We start from the raw sequence: 23,278 nt of genomic DNA, 5'->3' as shown, positions 1-23,278 counted from the left end.
GGGGCACCAGGGAGCCGCGGGTGACTGCGCTCTGCAGGCCGGGCGGCCAAGGGCGGCCAGTCCGCGCGCGGCCCGCAGGTGTGACCCGTCCACCGGGCCACCCTCTCCCGGCCGCCGGTACGGGGTGGAGGCAGTGAGTGCGGGGGTCTGGGGGTCGGGGAGCCCCACTGAGGGCGCCCGCCAGGCAGTGGAGCGGGGAGCTCGGCCCCTCCCGCCGCCCGGGTGGCCGAGATGGCCCCCCAGCCTGGAAGCGCCAGCGGGATCCCGGGCCAGGAGGACGCGCCCCGCCAGTGACCCCGGTTCCAACCCCCCCCCGCAGGTCCGCAGCCCCGCCCAGCCCCGCACGGGGTCCCAGAGCCGCATGAGGGACACTAGGACCCGGTGGCGTCGGCGCGGACCCGGCGCGGACCCTGCGCGGCGGGGCGCGGGGCAGGTGGGGGCGCGGGCGGGGGGGGGGGGGTGCGGGGGCGGCCGCCACACCTCGGGCTCCGGGCGCCCGGGGCCGCGCGGGCGGAGCCGCCCTGAGTGCCGCGCGTGTCCCCGGCCCCGGCCCCGCCCCGCGCCGTCCAATGAGAGCCTGCGGCCGCGGGGGCTGTCCGCGCACTCGGCCCGCAGCCCCGACACCGCGCCCTCGCCGGCCAGTGCGCCCGGCTCCCTCGCTCCGCTCCGTGCCGCGCCGTCCGGGATCGGTCTCGGGGAGCCGCTCCTCGCACCCGCCCCCACGCTCCAACTCCGGTTCCAGCCGCCCAGGTGCTCCCGGGACCCCTCGCCCGCGCGTCCCATGGCCCCCCAGGGGGGAGAAGGCGGAGCAGCCTGAGCACCCGCGCCCCGTCCACGCCCCTCGGGGCCGCGCGGCGAGAGTTCGGGGGAGCTATGCTGAGGCCAGGGGTCGCGGAGGAAGCCGCGCAGCTCCCCTCTCGGCGCGCCCGCGCCCCTGTCCCCACACCCGCGCCCACACCCGCGCCCGCGCCCGCGCCCAGACCCGCCGCCCCCGACGGCCCGGCCCGCTGCGGCCTCGCCTGCCTGCTGCTGCTGTTGCTGCTGACGCTGCCGGCCCGCGTGGACACGTCCTGGTGGTGAGCGCGGGGGGAGGGGGGAGGTGCGGGGGCATCTGCCAGGTAGTGGCTTTGAGGGAGTCAGAGGTGGCGGGGGCAGGACTGTCACTCGACGGCGCGGAGCGCTGAACGCTGGGTGCGTGGAGCAGTCACCCTTCGGTGACTGTCCGGTGGGGACTCTTGGGCACCCAGGTCGCCCCACGGGGAGGTGGCCAGACGGAAGAGTCCCGCACGCTTCTTCCGCACCCAGACACGGGCTTCGGGGCGGTCGCAGCGCCCAGCACGTTTTCGGAGTAGAATTGGAGGAGGGGAAGAAGAAGGAAACTACCCCATTAGCTCCCACAATTAAAACAAACAAAACACTTGGGCTTGCATAAAATTTAGATGTTTGTTTAGATGATCGTTGGAGGATATCACTTCCAACCTTGCTACCTCTCCTTCTCTCTCTTTCTTCCCTGCTGATCTCTATCCCCCCCCCCCAATCACCGGAGCTCTCCCCGAAATTTCTGGATTCCTGGAGGACTAAGGACCCCTCTCGGCGCATTTCCTGCAGATCTCACACTCCAGAGGCTTTGGAAGAAGGCAGATGAAGCAAAAGACTTAAAGTCCACTAGATGTCAATTATTTCCTCAGTCCCCTTCCTCCAGCCCACCAGCCTTGAATGTCACTCATCTTTTTTCCTCTCTCAAGACTGGGATGCACTTCTTCCCCCATGAGGGGCGGCGCGCGCGGGGGGGGGGGGGGTGCAGGGCAAGGAGCAGAATTGGGGAGGGAAGATTCCGTTTTCTCATGTTCCTTCTCCCTCCAATCTGTTAGTCTGGGCTGTTGCTCCACTCCATCCATGGCCTGCCTACCCTCCCCCCTTACCCTGACCCTCCTTCACACCCCTCCCCCAAAGTGTAGTCTTTTTTCCCTTTGCACCCTGTGGATTTTCTCTGCTGGACAAGGAATCTTAGCTATAAGGGTGAGGGGGTAGCTGGCTGAGGGGCCGGCAGGATTGAGCTGCAGATTCCTATCATTTCAAGATGCGTCCTTCCATCCCCACCCCCCAACACACACACACACACACACACACACACACACACACACCATCCCACCCCACCCCCACCCCCGTTTTCCTGTTTCAGAAAAATCTCTCTTTTGGATCTTTTTTTAATCTCTGCAGTGTTGGGGAAAGCAAGGAGGGGGGTTCTGGATGGGGGAACAGCAAGGCCCATATCTTCCATCTGGCTGGAAACATTCCTTTAGAAAGGGAAAGGGAAAGGGAAGAAGGGGGACAAGGAGAAAAGCCTTCCAGAGCTCAATGTGAATCAGAGCCTGCCTGTATTTTCACCAGCTGGGTCCCACTGGGGGCTTCTGTTTTTGGTGGCCCTTCAGGGAAGAGACAGACCATTATACATGTTTTTTTATCTTTATCTATTTATTGGATAGACACAGCCAGAAATTGAGAGGGAAGGGAGTGATTGAGAGGGAGAGAGACAGACACCTGCAGCCCTGTTTCACCACTCGTGAAGCTTCCCTGCTGCAGGTGGGGACCGGGTAGTCAAACCTCGGTCCTTGCGTACTTTATCATGTGCACTCAACCAGGTGTGCCACCACCGGCTGGTATCACATCTTTTTTTTTTTTTTTTTTGCCTCCAGGGTTATCACTGGGGCTCGATGACTGCACTATAAATCCACTGCTTCTGGAGGCTATTTTTTCCCTTTTATTGCCCTTGTTGCTTATCAGTCTTGTTTTTATTATTGATGTCATTGTTGGATAGGACAGAGAGAAATGGAGAGAGAAGGGGAAGACAGAGAGGGAGAGAGATAGACACCTGCAGACCTGCTTCACTGCCTGTGAAGCAACCCCCTCTACAGGTGGGGAGCCAGGGGCTCGAACCGGGACCCTTACGCCAGTCCTTCTGCTTTGCAACACCAGCGCTTAACCCTCTGCACTACCACCTGACTCCCCCACTATACATCTTTATCCATCCCAAATGGCAGTTTGCTTTTAGGATCCCTGGGTTGCTTCTTCCTAGTTTTAGAGTCATTCTTGAACAATACCTGGCATCTAGGGGAGGAAGTATGCCTCTGATAGTTTCAGCATCCTGATAGTGGTTCCTAAATAGTCAACTGGGGTTTTTACCCATCTCCATTTTGTCCCTTAGCCCCTGCTCCCTTTTCCTTTCTGCTGCCACTACTCTCCCCCACGTGGTTCATATGAAAGATTTTGGGAAAACTCCTGGGTGTAAGAGCTAGGGAGGCAGGCAGGCAGGTGGGTGATACAGAGGGACTCAGCAGTCCTGTGGAATAGAGAGATGACAGCATGAGTGCCCAGATTAGTTCAGTCCTCTTACCTCTCACCTGCCAGAGTTGGCAGGTTCCAGGTAAACTGCCTTAATGATCGGTTCTTCTGTGATGAAGTGGAAAGCTGCTTTTTCAAGGTGGGCTAAGCCCCCCCAGGTAAGCCCAGTCTTTTCCCATGTTCACACTGTGAACTGTCTCTGGAGAGGTTCCTATGAACTCAGTGCCTGTGTTCCACTTTAGAGCAGAAAGTCACCACTACCACCAGCTAACAGGTCTTTTTCACTTCTCTGCCCCATACTATACAGCCACTACTCCATTCTCTCTGCTTTTAACTGGAAAGAGACAGGTGGTCTCTTCACCTTTTTTTTTTAAAGGTTTTGTTTATTTATTAACGAGAGAGAGGATAAACCAGACCATTACTGTGATACATATGCTACTGGAGATTTAACTAGGGACCTCAAGCTCAAGAGTCCAATGGCTTTCTCATTGCTTTATCCACTGTACCTCCTGGACCATGTCTCTTCTTAATCTAGGACAAGCAGAGCAAGGAACAGAGGACTTTTGGCATGTGCTTCCCTGTTGCATTTTGCATTCTACAGGGTTTGGGATGTAGGGAATCACAGAAGCAAGAGTGCTCATAGTCATAAAGGAGGAGGAACAGGGTATTATCCCAACATTGGCCTTATTTTTTTGTTTTACCAACAGCAGCTGCTTACATTCAATGGGTCCTTAATACTAGACTCCAGTCAGTGTAGCTAAGAACATTACAAGCATCATTTTCCTTAATTATCAAAATAATTTAGTGAGGTATATACAGTTATGATTATCATTTTGTGCCTGAAGAAAGTGTGGGAGGCACTGAGAGATAGCTCACCCAGTAGGGTGCATGCCTGTTAGAGCATAATGTCACCACTGCCACCAACTAACAGGGGCATGAAACTATGCACCTGGCCCTGGGTTCCAGCCCCAGCATTGCCTGGGAACTGGGCTCCGTGGAAGAACCATGAACAGAGAAGCAGTGCCATGGTGCACCCCTCACCCCATCCCTGTTTTTCTTTTCCCTCTCTTGCTCTAGCTAGAATAGAAAGAATGAAAAAGTTGACACAGGAGTAGTGGTATTGCAAAGGCACAAGACACTTGTGCCATAAATAAATAAATAAATAAATAAGGAGTAGGTAGTGGGGGTTGTATTGTTCTATGGAAAACTGGAAAATGTTATGCATGTAAAACATTAATTTCCCAATAAAGAAAATTTTTTAAAAAGGAATAGGAAAGTAGTAGTGAGAAACTTCCTCAAGTTCACAGCAACTTCCGAGCCAGATTGGTCTGTTCCTAGTTAAGACTGTGGACTTCTCTTGTCCTTAGAATAACAATGAGCTTGGACATAGTAGTCAGATGTCCTTGGTCCACACTGAGACGTCTCTGTCTAAACCTGATGGGAAAAAACTTGGTATTTTCACTTACTTTCCCTTAGCCTCAGGTTCTGCACCTAAAACATCTTCATCTCCATCTTTCTGTTTCTCATAGGATTTGTGTTGCAGACTGTGAACTACCACCATGCATAGCGTTGTGCTAATAGACTCAGAGGAAAACTCTTATGTGGAAGACTGGGGAATGTTATGCATGTACAAACTACTGTATTTACTGTCAACTATAAAACATTAATCCCCCAATAAAGAAAAAAAAATTAAATAGATTCAGGGGAGGTTAGTAGTTTTATCCCTGTGTTGAAAGTTGTATGTGGGCTAGGTTGAACCATGCTTACTAGGGGTTATAAAAGAAAAGCAGAGGTGGGGGCATCAGAAAGAGAATCCCTCGAGGTCAGGGAAGTGGCATAGTGGCAGAGCACAGGATTTATGAGTAGAGGTACCACATTGGATCCTCTGCTCTGCATGTGCTGGAGTGTTGTGCTGACTTTTATTCTTCCTTCCTTCCTTTCTTTTTTTAAAATTTTATTTACTTTTTATTTATTTATTTATTTTGCCTGCAGGGTTATCACTGGAGCTTGGTGCCTGCACTACGAATCCACTGCTCCTGGAGGCTATTTTTTCCCTTTTGTTGTCCTTGTTGTTTATAAGTGCTGTTATTATTATTGTCATTGCTGTTGTTGTTGGATAGGACAGAGAGAAAACGAGAGAGGAGGGGAAGACAGAGAGAAGGAGAGAGAAAGAGAAAGATAGACACCTGCAGACCTGCTTCACCACTTGTGAAGTGACCCTCACCCCCCCCCCCCCGCAGGTGGGGAGCCAGGGGCTGGAACCGGTGCTTCACGCCGTATGCACTTAATATGCACCCACTGTGCTACCACCCGGCCTCCCGCTTCCTTTCTTCCCCTCTCTCTTTCTTTCTTTCTTTCTTTCTTTTTTCTTTCTCTCTTTTTCTTCTTTCTTTCTCCCTCCTTCTCCCCCCTCTCTTTAATAAACCAAGACTTTTTTAAAAAGTGACCCCATGCTGTCATTTAAAAGACACAAACAGAAAACATCTGCAAATGGGCTGGCAATGTCACTAAGTAGGAAGGTTATAATTAAAGTGAAGTTTATGGCTGCCTAGGGGGGAAAGGAAGTGATGGGATCAATCAGCAATGTTACATGTATAGTCAGCAAATCATGAAGTACCTACTGTTCTAGGTTCTAGAGATATTAAAGTGAACAAAACTTCCAGAAAAAAAACAAGCAAAGTTTTCTTCATTTCTGAAGAAAACAATAATCCTTGGGCCAAAAGATAACCCACCTGATTTGGTGCATGCCTTAGAGCCATGCATGAGAACTGTGAGTCCCAGCACTACATGGGAGGTGCCATGGCACCAGGGAAGCTTTAACGCTGTAGTATCTCTCCTTCTCTCTATTTGAAGTAAAAAGAATGAAAAAAAAATGGCTTGGAAGTGTAAGATCCTGGCTCCACAAGGAGAAAGAAAGGAAGAAACAAAGAAAGAAGAAGAGGGAAAAGAAAAGAAGGGGCCATGAGGTGGCATACTTGATTGAGTGCACACATTACATTACAGTATGCGGAGACCTGAGTTTAAGCTTCTGGTTCCCACCTGCAGGGGCAGAAGCTCAGAAGTGGTGAAGCAGTGTTGTAGGTCTCTCTCTCTCTCTCCCTCCTTACCTCACCCTCCCCTCTCAACTTCTCTCTGGCTCTACTCAAAATAAATAAAATACATTAAAAGAAAAGAAAAAAAGCTCTGTCTTTGTGGAACAGTGCGTTCAGGTTACTCGGGGATGTTGGTAAAATGCAGACTGTGATTCAGTAAGCCTGAGCCGTTCATGTCTAATAAGCCCTCAGTTGATGCTGATGCACCTGCTCGGAGACCTATACTAGGAGTAACTGGGACTTGGAGTAGGGATGAGCCACCTGGTCAGAGAAACCAATGTGAACTGATTCAAAGTAAATGAGAAGATTCTGGGTGGGAGCTAAGGAAGGAAAATTTCTAGGAGGGTAGACCGTTATCAGACTATGAGCCAGAAGATGCCTTAAACATCTTTTTAAAAATGACGAGAGAGAGAGAGATGGAGAAAATTAGAGCATTCGGGGCCAGGTGGTGGCACACCTGGTTGAGCGCACATGTTATAGTGCACAAGGACCCAGGTTCGAGCTCCTGGCCCCCACGTGCAGGGAGAAAGCTTCATGAGTGGTGAAGCAGGGCTGCAGGTGTCTCTCTGTCACTCTCCCTCTCTATCTCCCCCTTTCTCTCGATTTCTGGCTGTCTCTATCCAACAAATAAAGATAATAAAAAAAATTTTTTTAAAGAAGTTAAGCCAAAACTATGCAGCACAGGTGGGAAGTCCAAACGTACCTACTTAAAAAAAAAAAAAAAAGAAAGAAAGAAAAGAAAAGAGAAATTAGAGCATTATTCCAGTACATATGACGCCAGGGATCAAATTAGGAATCTCATGCTTTTAGATCCAAAGCTTTAGCCACTGCCTCCTCTCAACCTGTTCTTTAAACATCTCTGTGCCCCATAAAAGCAGAGCTTAATGTTTGTGTAAGTATGAGCTGACCTCAGAGGGGATCTCAAATTCAGACTTATTAGAAACACCCACACCAGCATATGAGGGTCTGACCGTTAATTAGTAGGCACTTGGCTCCCTGCAGAATCTTGAAGCAGCTACTTAGTGGGATAAGGGTGGTAGTAAGCAAACTTAATTATCTTTCCATCTGGGACAGTGAACAGATGTTCCCACGATCCTTGAGGATGTAACAAGAGGGACCGGTGTGGGCTATAGCAGAAATGGATTTAAGTCAGACCACAGGAAGGACTTTTTGCCAGAGTTTGGCCTGCCCCACTCCAGACTGTCTCATAAGGGCTGGATTACCAGTCACCCATTCCCACTCAACAACCCCCCAACTCCTCCCCAAGCCCCAGTTAAAAAAACAAACACCCCTTGCTTAGCACAGTACTCGTGCTCATCAGGGAAGCAGAGTGGTGGTGAGACAGGGACAAGCTCCAATTCCAATGGTCTTGGTTCTCCAAACAAAGCACCAGGGCAGTGGGTGTAACTCCCCAGGCTGTGCGTCAGGCAGCCCTTTCCGGCCTGGCCTGGCCCAGGCTGTTTATTTTGTTTGTTCCTGGAAGCTGTTGCCCTGATGGACAGTGCAGGGGACGCTGATTCCAATGGATTTGTTAGCAGTGGACCTGCCCTCTCAGCCCTCCCCTAGGACAGATGGGCCCCATCAGCCTTGTTGAGATCCAGAAGAGGCCAGCATCAGCCCTCCTTGTTTTTGTTTGATTCAGTGTCACTAGTGGTGATCCAGTCTCTCTCTCTCTCTCTCTCTCTCTCTCTCTCTCTCATTGTGTGTGTGTGTGTTTGGGGGAAGGGGAAGCAGAGAGTTCAGGGCAGTCCAGCTTTCCCCCTCCCTATCCACAGCCTTCCTTCCCTTCTCACCCACTTCTGGATCCATTCTGTGCCATTTCCCAAACCACAGGCTCATTCCCAGCCCTGACCCAACATTTTCTATCTGAAGTAGCAACTGCCCTCACTGGCCCTCACCTGTTCAGAAGGGGTGGGGGGTGGGGGGCGGAGAAAGGCATCACTTTGGTGTGTTGGGACAGGAGGACAAAGAATTCCAAGGACAATGCTAGGGGTGCTGAAGGGACATAAGGGGTGTGAGCAGTATGAATGAGTCAGGTCTCATTTGGTGGCTTTGTGGCAATAAAAGATGATAATATACCCTTGACTTCTTTATTTTTTTATTTTTTAAAAATATTTATTTATTTATTTATTGGATAGAAATTGAGAGGGAAGGGGGTTACAGCCAGAAATTGAGAGGGAAGGGGGTTATAGAGAGGGAAACAGATACAGAGAGACACCTACAGCACTGCTTCACCACTTGTGAAGCTTTCCTCCTGCAGGTGGGGACCGGGGACTCAAATCTGGCTTCTTGCGCTCTGTAAGATGTGCGCTCAACCAGGTGTGCCACCACCTGGCCCCCATACCCTTGATTTCTATCCAAAATGTTCTCCCTGAGGTTTGTAGTAGAGTCCAGAGCTAGAAGTATTTGAGTGAAGAGAGAAGTATTGTCTTGAGAAATTAGAGAATGATTTTTGAAATTCACCTTTTAATAGCTCATGCCAGTCAACAGTCTTTAAAAATATGTGTAGGGTGGGTGGCCAGGAGGTGATGCAATGGATACAGTGTTGAACTCTCAAGCACGATGTCTCTGGCATCACATGTGCACAATGATGCTCTGGTTCTCTCTCTCTCTCTCTCTCTTTGATACAGAGAGGCAGAGAGAATGAAAGAGACTATACCATTGAAGCTTCCTCCAATGTAGTGAGGACCTGACTTGAACCTGGGTCACACACACACAACAAAGCATCACACTACTCAAGTGAGCTATCTCACTGGTCCAAACAAATCTTTTAAAAAATATTTTATTTGATAGAGACAGAAAATGAGAGGGAAGGGAGAGACAGAGGGAGAAAGCTGTATTGTTTCATCACTGCATGTGGGGACCAGGGACTTGAACCTGGGTCCTGGTGCATAATGACATGTGCACTCAATCGGGTGAATCATCGTCCAGCCCCCAAATCTTTAAAAAAAAACAAAAAACCTCATACTGGCTGTGAAGTTTATCTCAGCCTGTTAGAGTACAGAACTTACATGCTTGGGGCCTTAGAGGCTACAGTTTCAATTCCTAGTACCACCTATGCCAGAGATGAGCTGTCTTCTCATCTCTCTTTCCTTGCTCATAACAAATATATATGTATATATATTTATTATTATTATTATTTTACTAGAGCACTGCTCAGCTCTGGCTTATAGTAGTGTGGGGATTTGAACCTGGGACATCAGAGTCGCAGGTATGAGAGTCTTTTACATAACCATAATGCTCTCTCCCTTGCCCAAATAATGCTTTTTTTAAAATGCAACAACAGATGAGTGGCTGAGTAAGTTGTAGTATATATATACACAATGGAATACCACTCAGCTATTAAAAATGGTGAATTCACCTTCTCTGCTTCATTTTGGATGGAGCTTGAAGGAATCATGTTAAGTGATATAAGCCAGAAAGAGAAGGATGAACATGGGCTGATCTCACTCATAGAAGCTGAGAAATAAGAACAGAAAGTGGAAGCACAAAATAGAACTTGGACTGGATTTGGTATATTGCACCAAAGTAAAGGACTCTGGGGTTGGGGAGGGGCGGTGTTCAGGTCCTTGAAAATGACGGCAGAGGACAGGGGGTGGGGGGAGGTTAGAGTGTTATGCAGAAAACTGAGAAATGTTACACATGTACCAACTATTGTGTTTTACTGACAACTATAAACCATTAATCCCTCTGATAAATAAAAGGAAAAATAATTTTAAAAATTGCTGTCTGGGGGGGGGCTGGAATATGAAATGTATTAACTTACTACTTTATCATGACATGTGGTTACTCAGTACAAACAGTCCTCTGTCCATACAGGTCCATGCAGGACATCATGCACCATGGGTTGGTAGGACAAATCTAAGTGGCTCAACAGGGGGCTCAGGAGTTGGCTTGATGGGTACAGCACCTATGGGAGGCCTTGGGTTTGATCCTGGGCACCACTTGGGAACAACTGGAAGATTGGAAGATCCCACTTTGAATGGTAGAACAGTGCTTTGGTGTCTCTTCTGTCTCCCTCTGACCATGTCCCTTTCTCTTTCCCTCTCAAAAAGCAGCCCAGGAGGTGGCAGAGTAGATAAAATGCTGGACTCTCAACATGTGGTGCTGAGTGATCCCTAGCACCTAGCACTTCCAGTGCCAGAGTGATGCTCTGGTTCATTCTTCGTCTGTCTGTGCCCACCACTAAATAAATATATATATTTTAAGTACAGAATAAAAAACAGTTGGTCCAGGAGGTAGATTAGTATTTCTGTGTATGCACAAGGCCCTGAGTTCATTCACAGCACTGCCTAAAGGACTTGTTAACTAGAAGAGCCATAGAGCCCTAAATTCAAATTTGTGGTGGGAGGTAGGGGGAACTTGTATGTGTGTCTGGAGGGGAGAGGTGTCTTTCTCACTAGACCCTGGGGATGGGAATAAGGTTTTTAGCTACATGGGAAATGACTAGAGCTATGTCTCTTCCCACCAGCCTCCTCCCTGTCTCCATCTTTCTTCCCCCAACTATGTTTCATGAGCTAGTCATGCAGTACATGCCTTTTATGTGGGTGTAAGAGTGTTGTCTTAGACTCTTGATTTGTTAGTTTATTTTTCTGTGAGGACCTTAATGTTTATTAAATAAACAGGCACTGGGTTTGTGTGACATGCCCACAGCTTCTGTATATGTGACACATGCCTGGCCTGTGTTATGAGAGTGTGTGTCACTTTGGCCTTTGGCTGGGGAATTGGTGATGGTGGAAGACCACTGAATTACACTCTCTCTGAAGTTGTGGGATGATTTCCCCAGAGTTTGTGGAGAACAGTTCTACTCCTAGACCTCAGGGGATGTGGTTGGAGGGAAAGGAACCACTCTAAGATCTAAATACTGCCCCTCCAACTCCTTTCTGACACAGAAAAAGGGCTGGGACACTGACTGGGCCACTTCCACTTTGCAGGTACATCGGGGCCCTGGGGGCCCGAGTGATCTGTGACAACGTCCCTGGCCTGGTGAGTCGGCAGCGGCAGCTGTGCCAGCGTTACCCAGACATCATGCGCTCAGTGGGCGAGGGTGCTCGAGAATGGATCCGGGAGTGTCAGCACCAGTTCCGCCACCACCGCTGGAACTGCACCACGCTGGACCGGGACCACACGGTCTTTGGCCGTGTCATGCTCAGAAGTAGGGGCCTCTTCCTCCCTGCCCCAGTTCCTTCCCTTTCTTTTCTCTCCTTTCTCTCCTTCCCTCTCTCTTTTTTCTTTCTCTCTCTCTCTTTCTTTCCTTCTCCCTTTGTCTTTCTCTCATTCTTTTCTTCTTTTCCTCCTTTTTGATAAAGAGAAATTGAGAGGGAAGAAGGAAATAAAGAGGGAGATAGAAACACACCTGCAGCATTGCTTCACTACTCGAAGCTTCCCTGCTGAGGTAGGGACCAGCGACTTGAACCCGGGTCCTTTTGTGTGCATTTTCTACATGTGCCTACATCCAGCCCCTCCTTCCCTTTATATTCTTGGAGTAGAAGAGGAGTAAGGCAGGCATGCCCCCCTCTTTACCTACACACTATTCTGTAATAGAGAAACCATGGTGGGCTGAACGCAGAATGCAGTGGGAATTGACCCTCAGTACCTTAGCTAAAATCCCAGAGTTCTGGGATTGTGGAGCAGAGCAACAGTGTTCCAAGCACCCCCATCTCTCTTCTTGCCTTTCCCTCCTTTCCTTACCCCTCAGTCAGGAATTCTTCATAAGGCTGAAGACTGTTCTGACCCTCACCATCACTACCCTCATCCCAATGCTCCCAACTCTGCTGTAATGGGGACAAGAGAAAAACAGAAAGGTGATATATAAATATTTAGAGTCGGCGGTTTGGCACCAGCTCAGCAAAACAGCTAAGCAGAGCTAAACAGTAAACTATGAGAAAGGGAATGGGATGGGAATCTGGAGGTGTCGGGAAGACAGGAGTTAAGGACTAATCAGTCCTTGAGAGCAGGGAGAGAAGGAGTAGCATGTCTTTCCAAACAGGCTGACCCCCAGCCTGGGTTAGCCATTACAGGGGAACTGTCCAGCAGAATGGACCTGCAAAAATCTGGAATGTGGACCCCGGAAGACTTATGTGAGCCAGGCTTGCCATTCAATGGAAGTGGATGATTCACTGTGAAACCTTCCAGTGGATAAACTTAGGGAATTTGGAAAGGAAGCAAGAACACAGGTCATCTTGAGAGGTCAGGCAAGTGTGGAAAGAAGTAGGTAGAGGCTAGTGAAGGGCAAGAGGAGAAGGCCAAATAGTCTGAGTACTGCTCTTAAAAGGGAAGGGCACCTTGAAGGAATGGAATATGAGGGTGGCTATGAGAAAGGAGAAGCAAGAAGCTTTCAGTAAGCAGTAGTTTGGACTGAAAAAGGGGTCTGACATGGGCTTCTTTCATGAAACACAATCTTGCCTTTCTCTCTCTAGGTAGCAGGGAGGCAGCATTTGTGTATGCCATCTCATCAGCAGGGGTGGTTCACGCTATCACACGTGCCTGCAGCCAGGGGGAACTAAGTGTGTGCAGCTGTGACCCCTACACCCGCGGCCGACACCATGACCAACGAGGCGACTTTGACTGGGGTGGCTGCAGTGACAACATCCACTATGGCATTCGTTTTGCCAAGGCCTTTGTGGATGCCAAAGAGAAGAGGCTTAAGGATGCCCGGGCCCTCATGAACTTACATAACAACCGCTGTGGTCGCACGGTCAGTACTCAAGTCTGTGCATTCATATTTGTATTTGTTGGGGGAGATTAATAAGTGTGAATATGAAGGTGGGAGCAGTGAAGTCTTCTGGATCACTTCCAAAGGCCCCAACCCCCTGTGACAGGAGCAGTAAATGCAAGGGAGGTTGGGGATGCCTAGGTTAAATCAGGGGCATGAAGAATCTTCACATCGGTGGAATGTCAGGGAAGATGGGGGAAAAAAAAAAAGGAAGATCACTGTAAAAACTATCTCTTTAAAAGCTGAGGGGGATAAAAGCTTGCTGTAGTCAGCTCACTGGTACTTGAGTACCTCCGGTGTGCCTAGTACTATGCTCAGGAATGACACATTAGACAAGTTCAGCATGTTCAGGGTGATGTGGCAATACACAGAATGACACATGACAACTGTAGAAGGAATGGAGCCTTGAACACTAAAATGTGTGAAAGGAGAGGAATGTGCCAGCATCCTATAACCAGGAGCAGAATCTTGTGGCTCTAAAGTCCACATGGGATATTGGGAAAAGGAAAACACTATTGGAGGGTGGAGGTAGACAGCATAATGGTAGTGCAAACAGACTCTCATTCCTGAGACTCCAAAGTCCCAGGTTCAATCCCCCACACCACTATAAGCCAAGGCTGAACAGTGCTCTGGTAAAAAGAGAAAGGAAGTAAGAAGGAAAGAAAGAAAGAAAAGAAAGAAAGAACGAAAGAATGAAACACTGTTGGTCCAGGAAGTTCTCATGGCTCACTTAACTGTCCAGGACCAGAGTCAGCCTACCTCCGGCCATGCATGCATTTAGTTCTAGGGATGGGTGACTACAAAGGGCCCTGACTAGCTGCCTTTCCTTCACCTTCCTCTCCACCTCTCAGGCTGTGCGTCGGTTCCTGAAACTGGAGTGTAAGTGCCACGGCGTGAGTGGCTCCTGCACTCTGCGCACCTGCTGGCGTGCCCTCTCAGACTTCCGCCGGACAGGTGATTACCTAAGGCGGCGCTATGATGGGGCTGTGCAGGTGACAGCCACCCAGGATGGTGCCAACTTCACAGCAGCCCGCCAAGGCTATCGTCGTGCCACCCGGACCGACCTTGTCTACTTCGACAACTCCCCAGACTACTGTGTCTTGGACAAGGCTGCAGGTGAGTAAGTGAAGCAGGGAGGGAGGAACATGGGAGTCCTGGTTCTTGTGACAGGGATCCCTGGTTGATTGTACCTGTTCAGGTTCAGGAATTAGGAAAGGTGGTAGGAGGCATGGGAGTAGTCATTCCTTTCCCCACATAAAAATCTTGTTATAAAATTACTGAGATGTGCCTCAGTCAGCCAGACCCTTGCTGAGAAAAAAGGTGAGGCCATGTCTTACTCTTTTTTTTTTAAGTGTGCATGTCAGTATTTTTTTAAATTTTTTATTTATAAAAAGGAAACATTGACAAAATCACAGGATAAGAGGGGTACAGCTTCACACAATTCCCATCACCAGAACTCTGTATCCCATCCCCTCCCCTGATAGCTTACCTATTCTTTAACCCTCTGGGAGTATGGACCCAAGGTCATTGTGAGATGCAGAAGGTGGAAGGTCTGGCTTCTGTAATTGCTTCCCCGCTGAACATGGGCGTTGACAGGTCGATCCATACTCCCAGCCTGCCTCTCTTTTTCCCTAGTGAGGTGGGGCTCTGGGGGAGTGGAGCTCCAGGACACATGTCTTACTCTTTTACAGCCCAGCTTCTAGGAATATGGTGGGTACTCTAAGTCTCCCATTATTGGTATTGAGCCTTGTGTGGGCTAAACAGAAGCATAAAGTGCTTTCCTAAGTGCTTGGCTCTTCATAATCTAGTTAAAGAAATGAAGGGGAAAATAACAGCTAGACAAATAAAACTGCAAGAGTGATGGCTGGAGACATCAAGAAAAGTTAGTCTGACTATGTGAAATCAAAGAGTCAAAGCTGTTCCCCAAAGTATGGGGGGCTAATCTGGATGTCTACAGAAAAGAGTAGGCAGAGGTGTGTTCTGTGTGTATGTGAGAGAGAGGGGCAAGGGGTCATGGTCAGTTCTAAGAATAAAGATTAATCAGTAAGGGAACTAAAGAGAAATATATGTTCAGAACAGACTATGAATGACCAAGAAAAACTTTATTCAGTGTGATGCATTTGAAGATTCCAAAATAAGAGTTGGGGAAACAAGGAAAGAGGAGATCCTTCCCATAGGCTAACCATTGGCAGAAGGCAGCAAATTACTTCTTTTTAATATGTTTTAGATATCTGTTCTATCTTGGGGATGGTGGAAGATGATAGTCCACCAAGTTACCATCTTAGCTTTTATTTCAGGTTCAAATAGCTTAAACTAGGAGTAACAAGCAGTGCACTAGAACTGTACTTCCTCTGGTTCTATGATGGTCTTCCACTCTTCTCTGTAGACATGGCAGTCAAAAGTAGGATGAGCTAGAACCAAAACCTCAGCTGTCTTTGGTACTATTTGTTTTCACCCATCACTGTTGTTCCTAGAGAGTCAAGTGGCTCAGAGCAAAACTGGGCACAGAATCTGGTGGGGCTCCACTCAAGTAATAAAGAAAGTAGTTTGTGTGCTTTGAAGGGTGCTAGGAGGAAAAAAAATGTTGAAGGGAATCCTTTTATTATCCTGGCTATTTCCTGCCTTTAGATATGTCTTTCTCTCCCCCAACACACACACACACACACACACACACACACACACACACACACATCATATAGTCCCCAAGGAATTCACAGGACTAATATCTGAGTGCCTGGAAACAATTCCATGACACCTGAGGTGTGCTATAAAACCTTTGCTACCATACCTAAAATACACCTCAGGGAAAGATCTCTGGAGGTAGGAGGGAAGATATGGCATGGGTGTTGGTTTTTCTCAGAGGCATAAAGGTAGGCTTCATAAAACGTAAAGTGGGAGATGACTTTTTAGAGGGTATAAGTCATAGCAGAATGGAGTGTGGAGCCAGGGATTTCCTCCAAAGGAGACTCCAAAGTAGTCCAGTACCACTGAATTTTTTGTGATGGCAAAAATATTTTACTTCTGTGCTTTCTGAAATGGTATATGATATGGGAATGACATGTGGCTATTTACTGAATATAGCTAGTATGACTGAGGAAATGAGCTTTAAAAATCGATTTGTAATTAATTTTAACCTAAATATGGTCATAGAGTCTATTACAGTGGACTGCTCAGATCCAGAGTATAGAAGAGGACTTAAGAATTAGAAGGGTAGCATATATAGTGGACCTAATCAGTCCACAATTTAAAGCAGTGGTCATCAAACATTTTGAGACATTTGCTTGTATTGTTAAGAACTTTGAGCAGAGATAGCTCAGCATGTTAGAGCACAAGATTTGCATGTTGAAGCTCTGCTATAACACAGCAGGTTCTCTGGTCTCATAAAAATAAATAGATATGTAAAAAATAAAATTAGATTCACAAAAGTGAATCCGTGGGTAGAGTATAGGACTTGCATGTGTAAGGTCCCATATTAGATCCTAGTGCATATACCAGAGTGAGCATGGTCTTCCGGTGTGTGTGTGTGTGTGTGTGTGTGTGTGTGTGTGTGTGTGTGTGTCTTTAAAAATATTTGTGTGTATTTTCTTTTTTTTTAGAAATTAATTTTTTTTTTTTACCAGAGCACTGCCTAGCTCTGGCTTATGGTGGTGTGGGGGACTGAACTTCTGACTTTGGAGCCTCAGGCATGAGAGTCTCTTTGCATGACCATATGCTATCTACCCTCCACCCTGTGTATTTTCTTATAAATTATATCTACTTTCCATTGTACCAACCATACATTCTAAAACATATATATATATATATAACAGATATTTCAAATTGATGAGATAAAAAATATATATAAACGTTCTTGCATTCTCTTCCCACATCCCAGTGAAACTACTGCTTTAGAAATAAGTTAGTCTGATCTCCTTTTTTGAACCCCAAGGCTAGACATTTTCCCACCTTTGGGAAAAGACTAGGTCTCTCCCTTAAAAAAAAGAAATCCAGGAGTCAGGCGGTTGCACAGCGGGTTAAGTGTAAGTGGCGCAAAGCGCAAGGACTGGCATAAGGATCCAGGTTCAAGCCCCCGGCTCCCCACCTGCAGGGAAGTCGCTTCACAAGCAGTGAAGCAGGTCTGCAGGTGTCTGTCTTTCTCTCCCCCTCTCTGTCTTCCCCTTCTCTCTCCATTTCTCTCTGTCCTGTCCAACAACAACGGCATCAATAACAACAATAAAATAACAAGGGCAACAAAAGGGAATAAATAAATAAATTTTTTTTAATTCCATGATTTTATGACCTGTTGGCAAAATTTCTTTTGCTGAAACCAGTCAGAATGAGGTCTTGCACATTCTACGTACAGGGGATAGTCCCATTTCTATTCTTAAGAGTTCCCACTGTAAGGCCTAAGGCAAGGGACAATCTTCAGGAATTCCTTATGAGTATTCCTCTAAGTAGTCATGCTAGTCAGTTCACCTCAGTTGAACAGAGATTACCTGGTGGGCAGGCGATGGCACACCCAGTTAAGTGCACATATTACCAACTGTAAGGATCTGGGTTTGAGCCCCCTGCTCCCCATCTGCAGGGGGTTCGCTTCACCAGCAGTGAAGCAGGTTTGCATGTGTCACTCTTTTTCTTCCTTTCTCTATCTCCCTGTCCTCTCTGAATTTCTCTGTCTTATCTAATAAAAATTAGAAAGAAAGGAAAAAATAAATAAAGGGAGTGGGAATGGCCACTGGGACCAGTGGATTTGTAGTGCAGCACCAAGCCCCAGCAGTAACCCAGATGGAAAAAAAAAAAAAAAACAGATATAACAATCCTTTGAGTTAAACCCTGTTATTAGGCCTATCTTCAATGTGAGAAAACGAAAGCACAGAGAGACAGTAACTAACGTGCTACGTCACACACTGAGAAGCAGCAGAACTGGATTTTAGACCTAGCCAATCTGATATCAGGCTCACACTTTCAGTGTCATGCTGCCCTACTCTCTTGTGTAGGACAACTTAATAAAATATAAACTAAAGACAAAACTACTAACACATGGTAGTGGTGTTAGAGCTGTGGCAAGACTTCTTGGAAAAGATAAATTATAGGCTGGGTTTTTTAACAACTTTTTATTATGGAACACGTCAGACATAAAGTAGAGAGTCCTCACCCAGCTCTAACAATTATGATGATTTTGTCTTGAGGAGGATGTGGAGATGGGTATTGGCTGGGAGGGCAGTGCAGGTGAAGACAGTGGTCTTTAGGCAGAGCACTGATGGTGGGAAGAAATAAGCTGGGTATAGAGGACAGAGACAAGATGATCATTTTGGCTAGTGGGTATATTTCCAGGAAAAGGGATTCTTTATAGTTTGCTCATGAGGATGTGGGCAGGGGAACCCAAGCAACAGACATAAGAGGTAACTTGGGTCTCACTGTCTTCCCCACCCAGGTTCTCTAGGCACTGCAGGCCGTGTCTGCAGCAAGACGTCAAAAGGGACGGATGGTTGTGAAATCATGTGCTGTGGCCGAGGGTATGACACAACTCGAGTAACCCGTGTTACCCAGTGTGAGTGCAAGTTCCACTGGTGCTGTGCCGTACGGTGTAAGGAGTGCAGAAACACTGTGGATGTCCATACCTGCAAGGCCCCCAAGAAGGCAGAGTGGCTGGACCAGACCTGAATGTAGAGATACCTCACTCATCCCTCCACTCCAAACCTCCTGACTCAAAAAGCACAAGATCTTTGCATGCACACCTTCCTCCACCCTCACTCAGCCCTGGGCTGCCACAGCTTCTATTTAAGGACTTGAAGAGTGACCCAGAGAGACTCTGGTGTCCTGGTTGGCTCCTTAGCCCTGGGAAGGAGTTGGCAAGGCATGTAAGAAACAGTGGCTTCCAGACTCCCACCTCTGGAGGCTAGAAGGGAGAGTGGGAAAGGTAGGGGTCTTCAGAGTGATATGAGTTGCACTAAAGCACATGGTCAAGTCTCTTTCTTCCTTTCTCTTGCACTGGCTTCCTGACACTATTTGTGTGTACAAAAGGAAGGGCTCCTGGGGAGAGCAGCTACCTAGCTGGCTGAAGCTAGACAGGACAGAGGTGAAACCACTTCTCTCTTCCTTGGGTCAGTTTGAGCATACTGTCTGGTACAGCAAAATAAACTCTCAGGCTATGACATTCTCCCATTATCAAAAGCCTGGGATTTCTAGACAAAGGTTGCCATCATGGACAAGATTACATTCACATGCTCATATGTTTAGAAACTGCTGTGTTTTATAGGGGAAAATTATGTTACTATATAAACATATACAAACTTCTAGTCTGTATCAGATAGCACTGCCTCATTTGCTCATTTGCGTCCTGTTCCAAACTTAGTGGTGTGTAGTGGGTTCCATGCCTAGATCATTAAAAGACCCCAAGCCATTCCTGGGAAAGAGCAATTCAGTAAGTGTGCATAAGCCTTAGTTTTTTTTTTTTTCTTTAATGTCTCTTGCATTATTTTTGTGGTCAACCAGGTTTGAAAACACTTAGTAAAGGCTAAGTGATTCATGCAGGGTGGGAAAGGGTGGCAGCCCTGATCTCAAGAACCCACACAGGCAGGTAAGGATCTCTGAGTCTGGCAATTTTATAAGAGGACCCCAGCCTTTGAAACTGGGAGCAAGAGCCATTGTGTGCTACACACTGAGGGAAGGAGAGTTGGGGCTTGGGGCCAAAGTGGTAAACAGCTTAGAAAGCGGCCTTTCCCCATTTATTCAACAAATCTTTATTTAGTGATTCTTCAAGTCCTGGTGATTATTATTGTTCACTCCACATTTGGCTTAAACAGGAAGGGAATGTCTTCCATGCTGCTACTCACTGCCTAATTAAGCTCGCAGTAGTTGAGTCTCTAGATATAGCAGTAAGCTAGAGGGTAGGACACAGAATCTCCAAAACTGTGATGTCTTATTTTTAGGTGGCTTGTACTGTGGTTATCTCCTATCTGTTGGCATTTTAAAAGACCAATATGGTGTAGACATCTGTAGTTATCACGATATAAACTCACAGACATGTCTGTGTTTATGTCAATTATCAGAGACATCAACTCACAGTTGTGTCACTTACTGTTTTTGATAGTTTGACCAAGATACCCAGATTCTGTGCCTCTGTCTTTTCATCTATAAAATGAAAGTATGAACCTATCTCAAGTATTGAGTTTTAATCATGCCCCAGACTCCAGCCAGCACATACTCTTACCAGAGCCCCTGAGGGCCATCCCATCATGACTTCTCTTCAGTCTAGGACTCTGAAGTATCAACAGCACATAACAGATTAAGGAGCCTACACAAGGAGTTATGAATATAGTACCCCCCTTCCCAGGTTCTTCCCCTACACCCCTTGAGGGTCCTTGTATGTTTGTGGAGCAACTTTGCTCTGCACAGGCTGCAGAAGGATGAGGAAGCCATAGCTCTGGGCCATGGGGGCAGATTTATTTGGATGATAGTACTAATATTTGTGTAACCTGCTGAGACCTGTGTGGGAGAGTTTAGGGTGGTTTTTCTGTTGGTGAGGGTGTTTGCTCCGGTTTCACATCCATTAACACAAAACATGAGCTAGTCAGGGCCCTTGTGGTCTGCGGTGAGGGGATTCCTGTGGAAAAATGGGACTGAGTGAGTCAGGCCAGGGGAATGTCTTCCTTGCAGAGTGGAGTCAACTGGATAACTGATGAGCCAATGGTGGGATTAAGGAGGGGGGAAATGTGAGGGGAAAGGGAGATCATCTGACATCTTCAGCTGGGATTAAGAGGAGGATAGTTTTAGAGTAGTGAGAAGGTAATGGGGGATCATAGGCAGTCTGATACAAAGAATAAGCTCAATGGTTTTTACAAATGGATGCTGTTTTGTATACTGTGTTGCTGGGAAGAGCTTCCAGTCCCTGGTCTCACCAGATTATCCAGGTTACCATGTAATTGATGGTATAGACATTCTATGGCAAATCAACCTGAGTTAAATCTACCTGTGTTCTATTTTGTATTTTTGTTTTGGTTTTCACCCTGTGGAAGGAAGTGGACCTCTTCTGACATCTTATACTCTTTTGGGCCCATCCTTAGGCTCCAAATTCTAGTCTATAAAGATCCAAGCTTTGCAATTCCCTATAAACAATTAAGAGCCATCTGTCCAGAGGACAAGGAGTTTAAAAAGTGATGTGGTTGGAGAGAGAAAAAGATGTCCACAAGAGCTTCACTGTAGAGGCTCTGTGGCCCCAAGAAGGGATGATGGCCAAAAATTAATTATTCCTTTTATTCCTTAGCTTGCCTCTGCATTCTGATTGGCTTTAGAGAACTGGCGTTCACTCTGCACTATACAAACAGAAACAAATTTACTTGGAAGAAGCAACAAAAATGAGAACTTTATTTGGTGTAGTCAGGGTTCCATTTCATTCTGCTGCTACTCCTTCACTGCCCTTTCATTGCCTCCTTTGCTCTTCCTCCCCACCCCCTGCACCCCTCCCCATTTATTAGCTGCCTGTCCCTCAGAACAGCAACCTTTTAAATCTAAGGTCTTTAAAGTATATAGTAATGCCTTTTAAGTTGACTTTGTATCAAAACATCACTTTCTAGAAATGAGGGCCAAAAGGCATTACTATATACTTTAAAGACCTTAGACTCTTTTAGGGAAGACATATCATTAAATTCCTTGGTTGTACAGAATGTAGCCAATCCTATCCCCCCTCACACACTTTTTTTTTTTTAACCAAAGTACTGCTCACCTCTGGTTTATGATGGGGCTGGGGTTTGAATTTGGGACTTCAGAGTCTTAAGTATGAAAGTCTGTCAGGTAAGAGCTGTGCTATCTCCTCAAACCAAGCCAGTTTCTTTGAAGTAAAAGAATGCCAGTCTTAACCTAGCCCTGCAGATAACAGCTAACCTGTATTCTTGCTAACATTAAAAAACAGTATTGAAAAAAATAGTATTGGTTCATACTCCTTATTAGAGTGATGCTAGAAAAATAAAACCAGGGACTTTGAATTGATTAAAAGAATCAAGCATTGCCGGGCCCTGAGGATCTATTTGCAAAAAAAAAAAAAAAAAAGAAGTATATAGGTCTGACTCATGACTAATCACTGCTTCATTTCTCTGCCTCCCTGTGGCAGAGAGCAGTTTCTTCTCTTTTCACTAACTTCCCTTACCAAGAATACCAACCATTAAGCTCTTTGCCAAGTTCTCAGACTCATTTAGGAACATTGGTTTCTACATGACTTAATGTAAGAGGAAGGGATGGTCACGACTTTTTTTTCCTCAGTCTTTCTGAGGTTTTTATTTAAATGTCCTCAGTGGTCCTAGGGCAGAAGCCCAAGGGAGGACACCAGGGAGAGTATGTTTTCTCATCCTGGAGAGGCCATCAGCCTAGCTCTTGCAGCCAAATTACAGCACCAGAGAACAATGTGATGCATTCCTGGGCAGGTCGGTAGGACCCTGGACGCTGGGCCTTGTGGAGAGAGGTGCCAGACACAGAGCTCTCCGTAAGCAATCCTGCAGAGCCGCCCCCTGGGTGCAGAAATGAAATACGGGAGAGCTTCACATTACACACAAACCTGCAGCTCACACCTGGTTATTGATGGCCTTGGTGGAGGCCTCTGCCCCCACCCTCCACCGGGGAACTGGCTGCTACCACAGGGGTTGGACATCTTTGAAGCAGTGTTGGAAAACAAGAAAGAGATGCTTGGTTTTCATTTTTTGCCCTTGTCAGCTGTGTGTGACCACAAAGATATACACATACGTGAGGAACACATGCATGGCTACACCCATAGCTTCTCTCAGGCTATGTAAGAGTTCTAGTCAGTTTCCTTCTCCCCATCAATTAGAAAACAAGGTTTCAACGGAATCCTTCAACAAATCATACCAAGAGGCGTCCAGAGATGAAATAAATATTACATTGTCAATATGCAGACAGTGGATTGTTATGGGGACTGGTACTCCCTTGGGAGGAGGCACAGATAGGATACAGAAAAGATATGGAAAGAAGAGATCGATACTGGACAACTACCACCCAAGCAGAGTGAGTGAGACTGTAGAACTGTGAGGCTGATTGATGCTGGAGACGGAATGATCTACAGCTTAGGTGCTGTAGACTGTGGGATAGTCAGTCTCCTAGCACTGCACAAGTCAGAGGTACCAAGCTTGCTACTCATGAC

At 47.0% G+C, this 23,278-nt stretch overlaps 1 protein-coding gene across 1 annotated transcript; it reads left to right on the top strand.

Annotated features, from left to right (window-relative positions):
• The first annotated feature begins 444 nt into the window (after positions 1 to 444).
• Positions 445 to 19,434, top strand: WNT2B (Wnt family member 2B). Its single transcript, XM_007526943.3, has 5 exons — positions 445 to 1,076; positions 11,369 to 11,589; positions 12,854 to 13,131; positions 14,001 to 14,265; positions 18,563 to 19,434. Exons 1-5 carry the CDS (start codon positions 874 to 876, stop codon positions 18,790 to 18,792), a joined length of 1,197 nt encoding a protein of 398 aa, XP_007527005.1. The 5' UTR covers positions 445 to 873; the 3' UTR covers positions 18,793 to 19,434.
• Positions 19,435 to 23,278: the final 3,844 nt, after the last annotated feature.

Source organism: Erinaceus europaeus, chromosome 11 (genome assembly GCF_950295315.1).
Source record: "Erinaceus europaeus chromosome 11, mEriEur2.1, whole genome shotgun sequence".
NCBI lineage: Eukaryota > Metazoa > Chordata > Mammalia > Eulipotyphla > Erinaceidae > Erinaceus > Erinaceus europaeus.
Note: the sequence above shows the minus strand (reverse complement) of the source record. Positions and strands in the feature narration are given on the sequence as shown.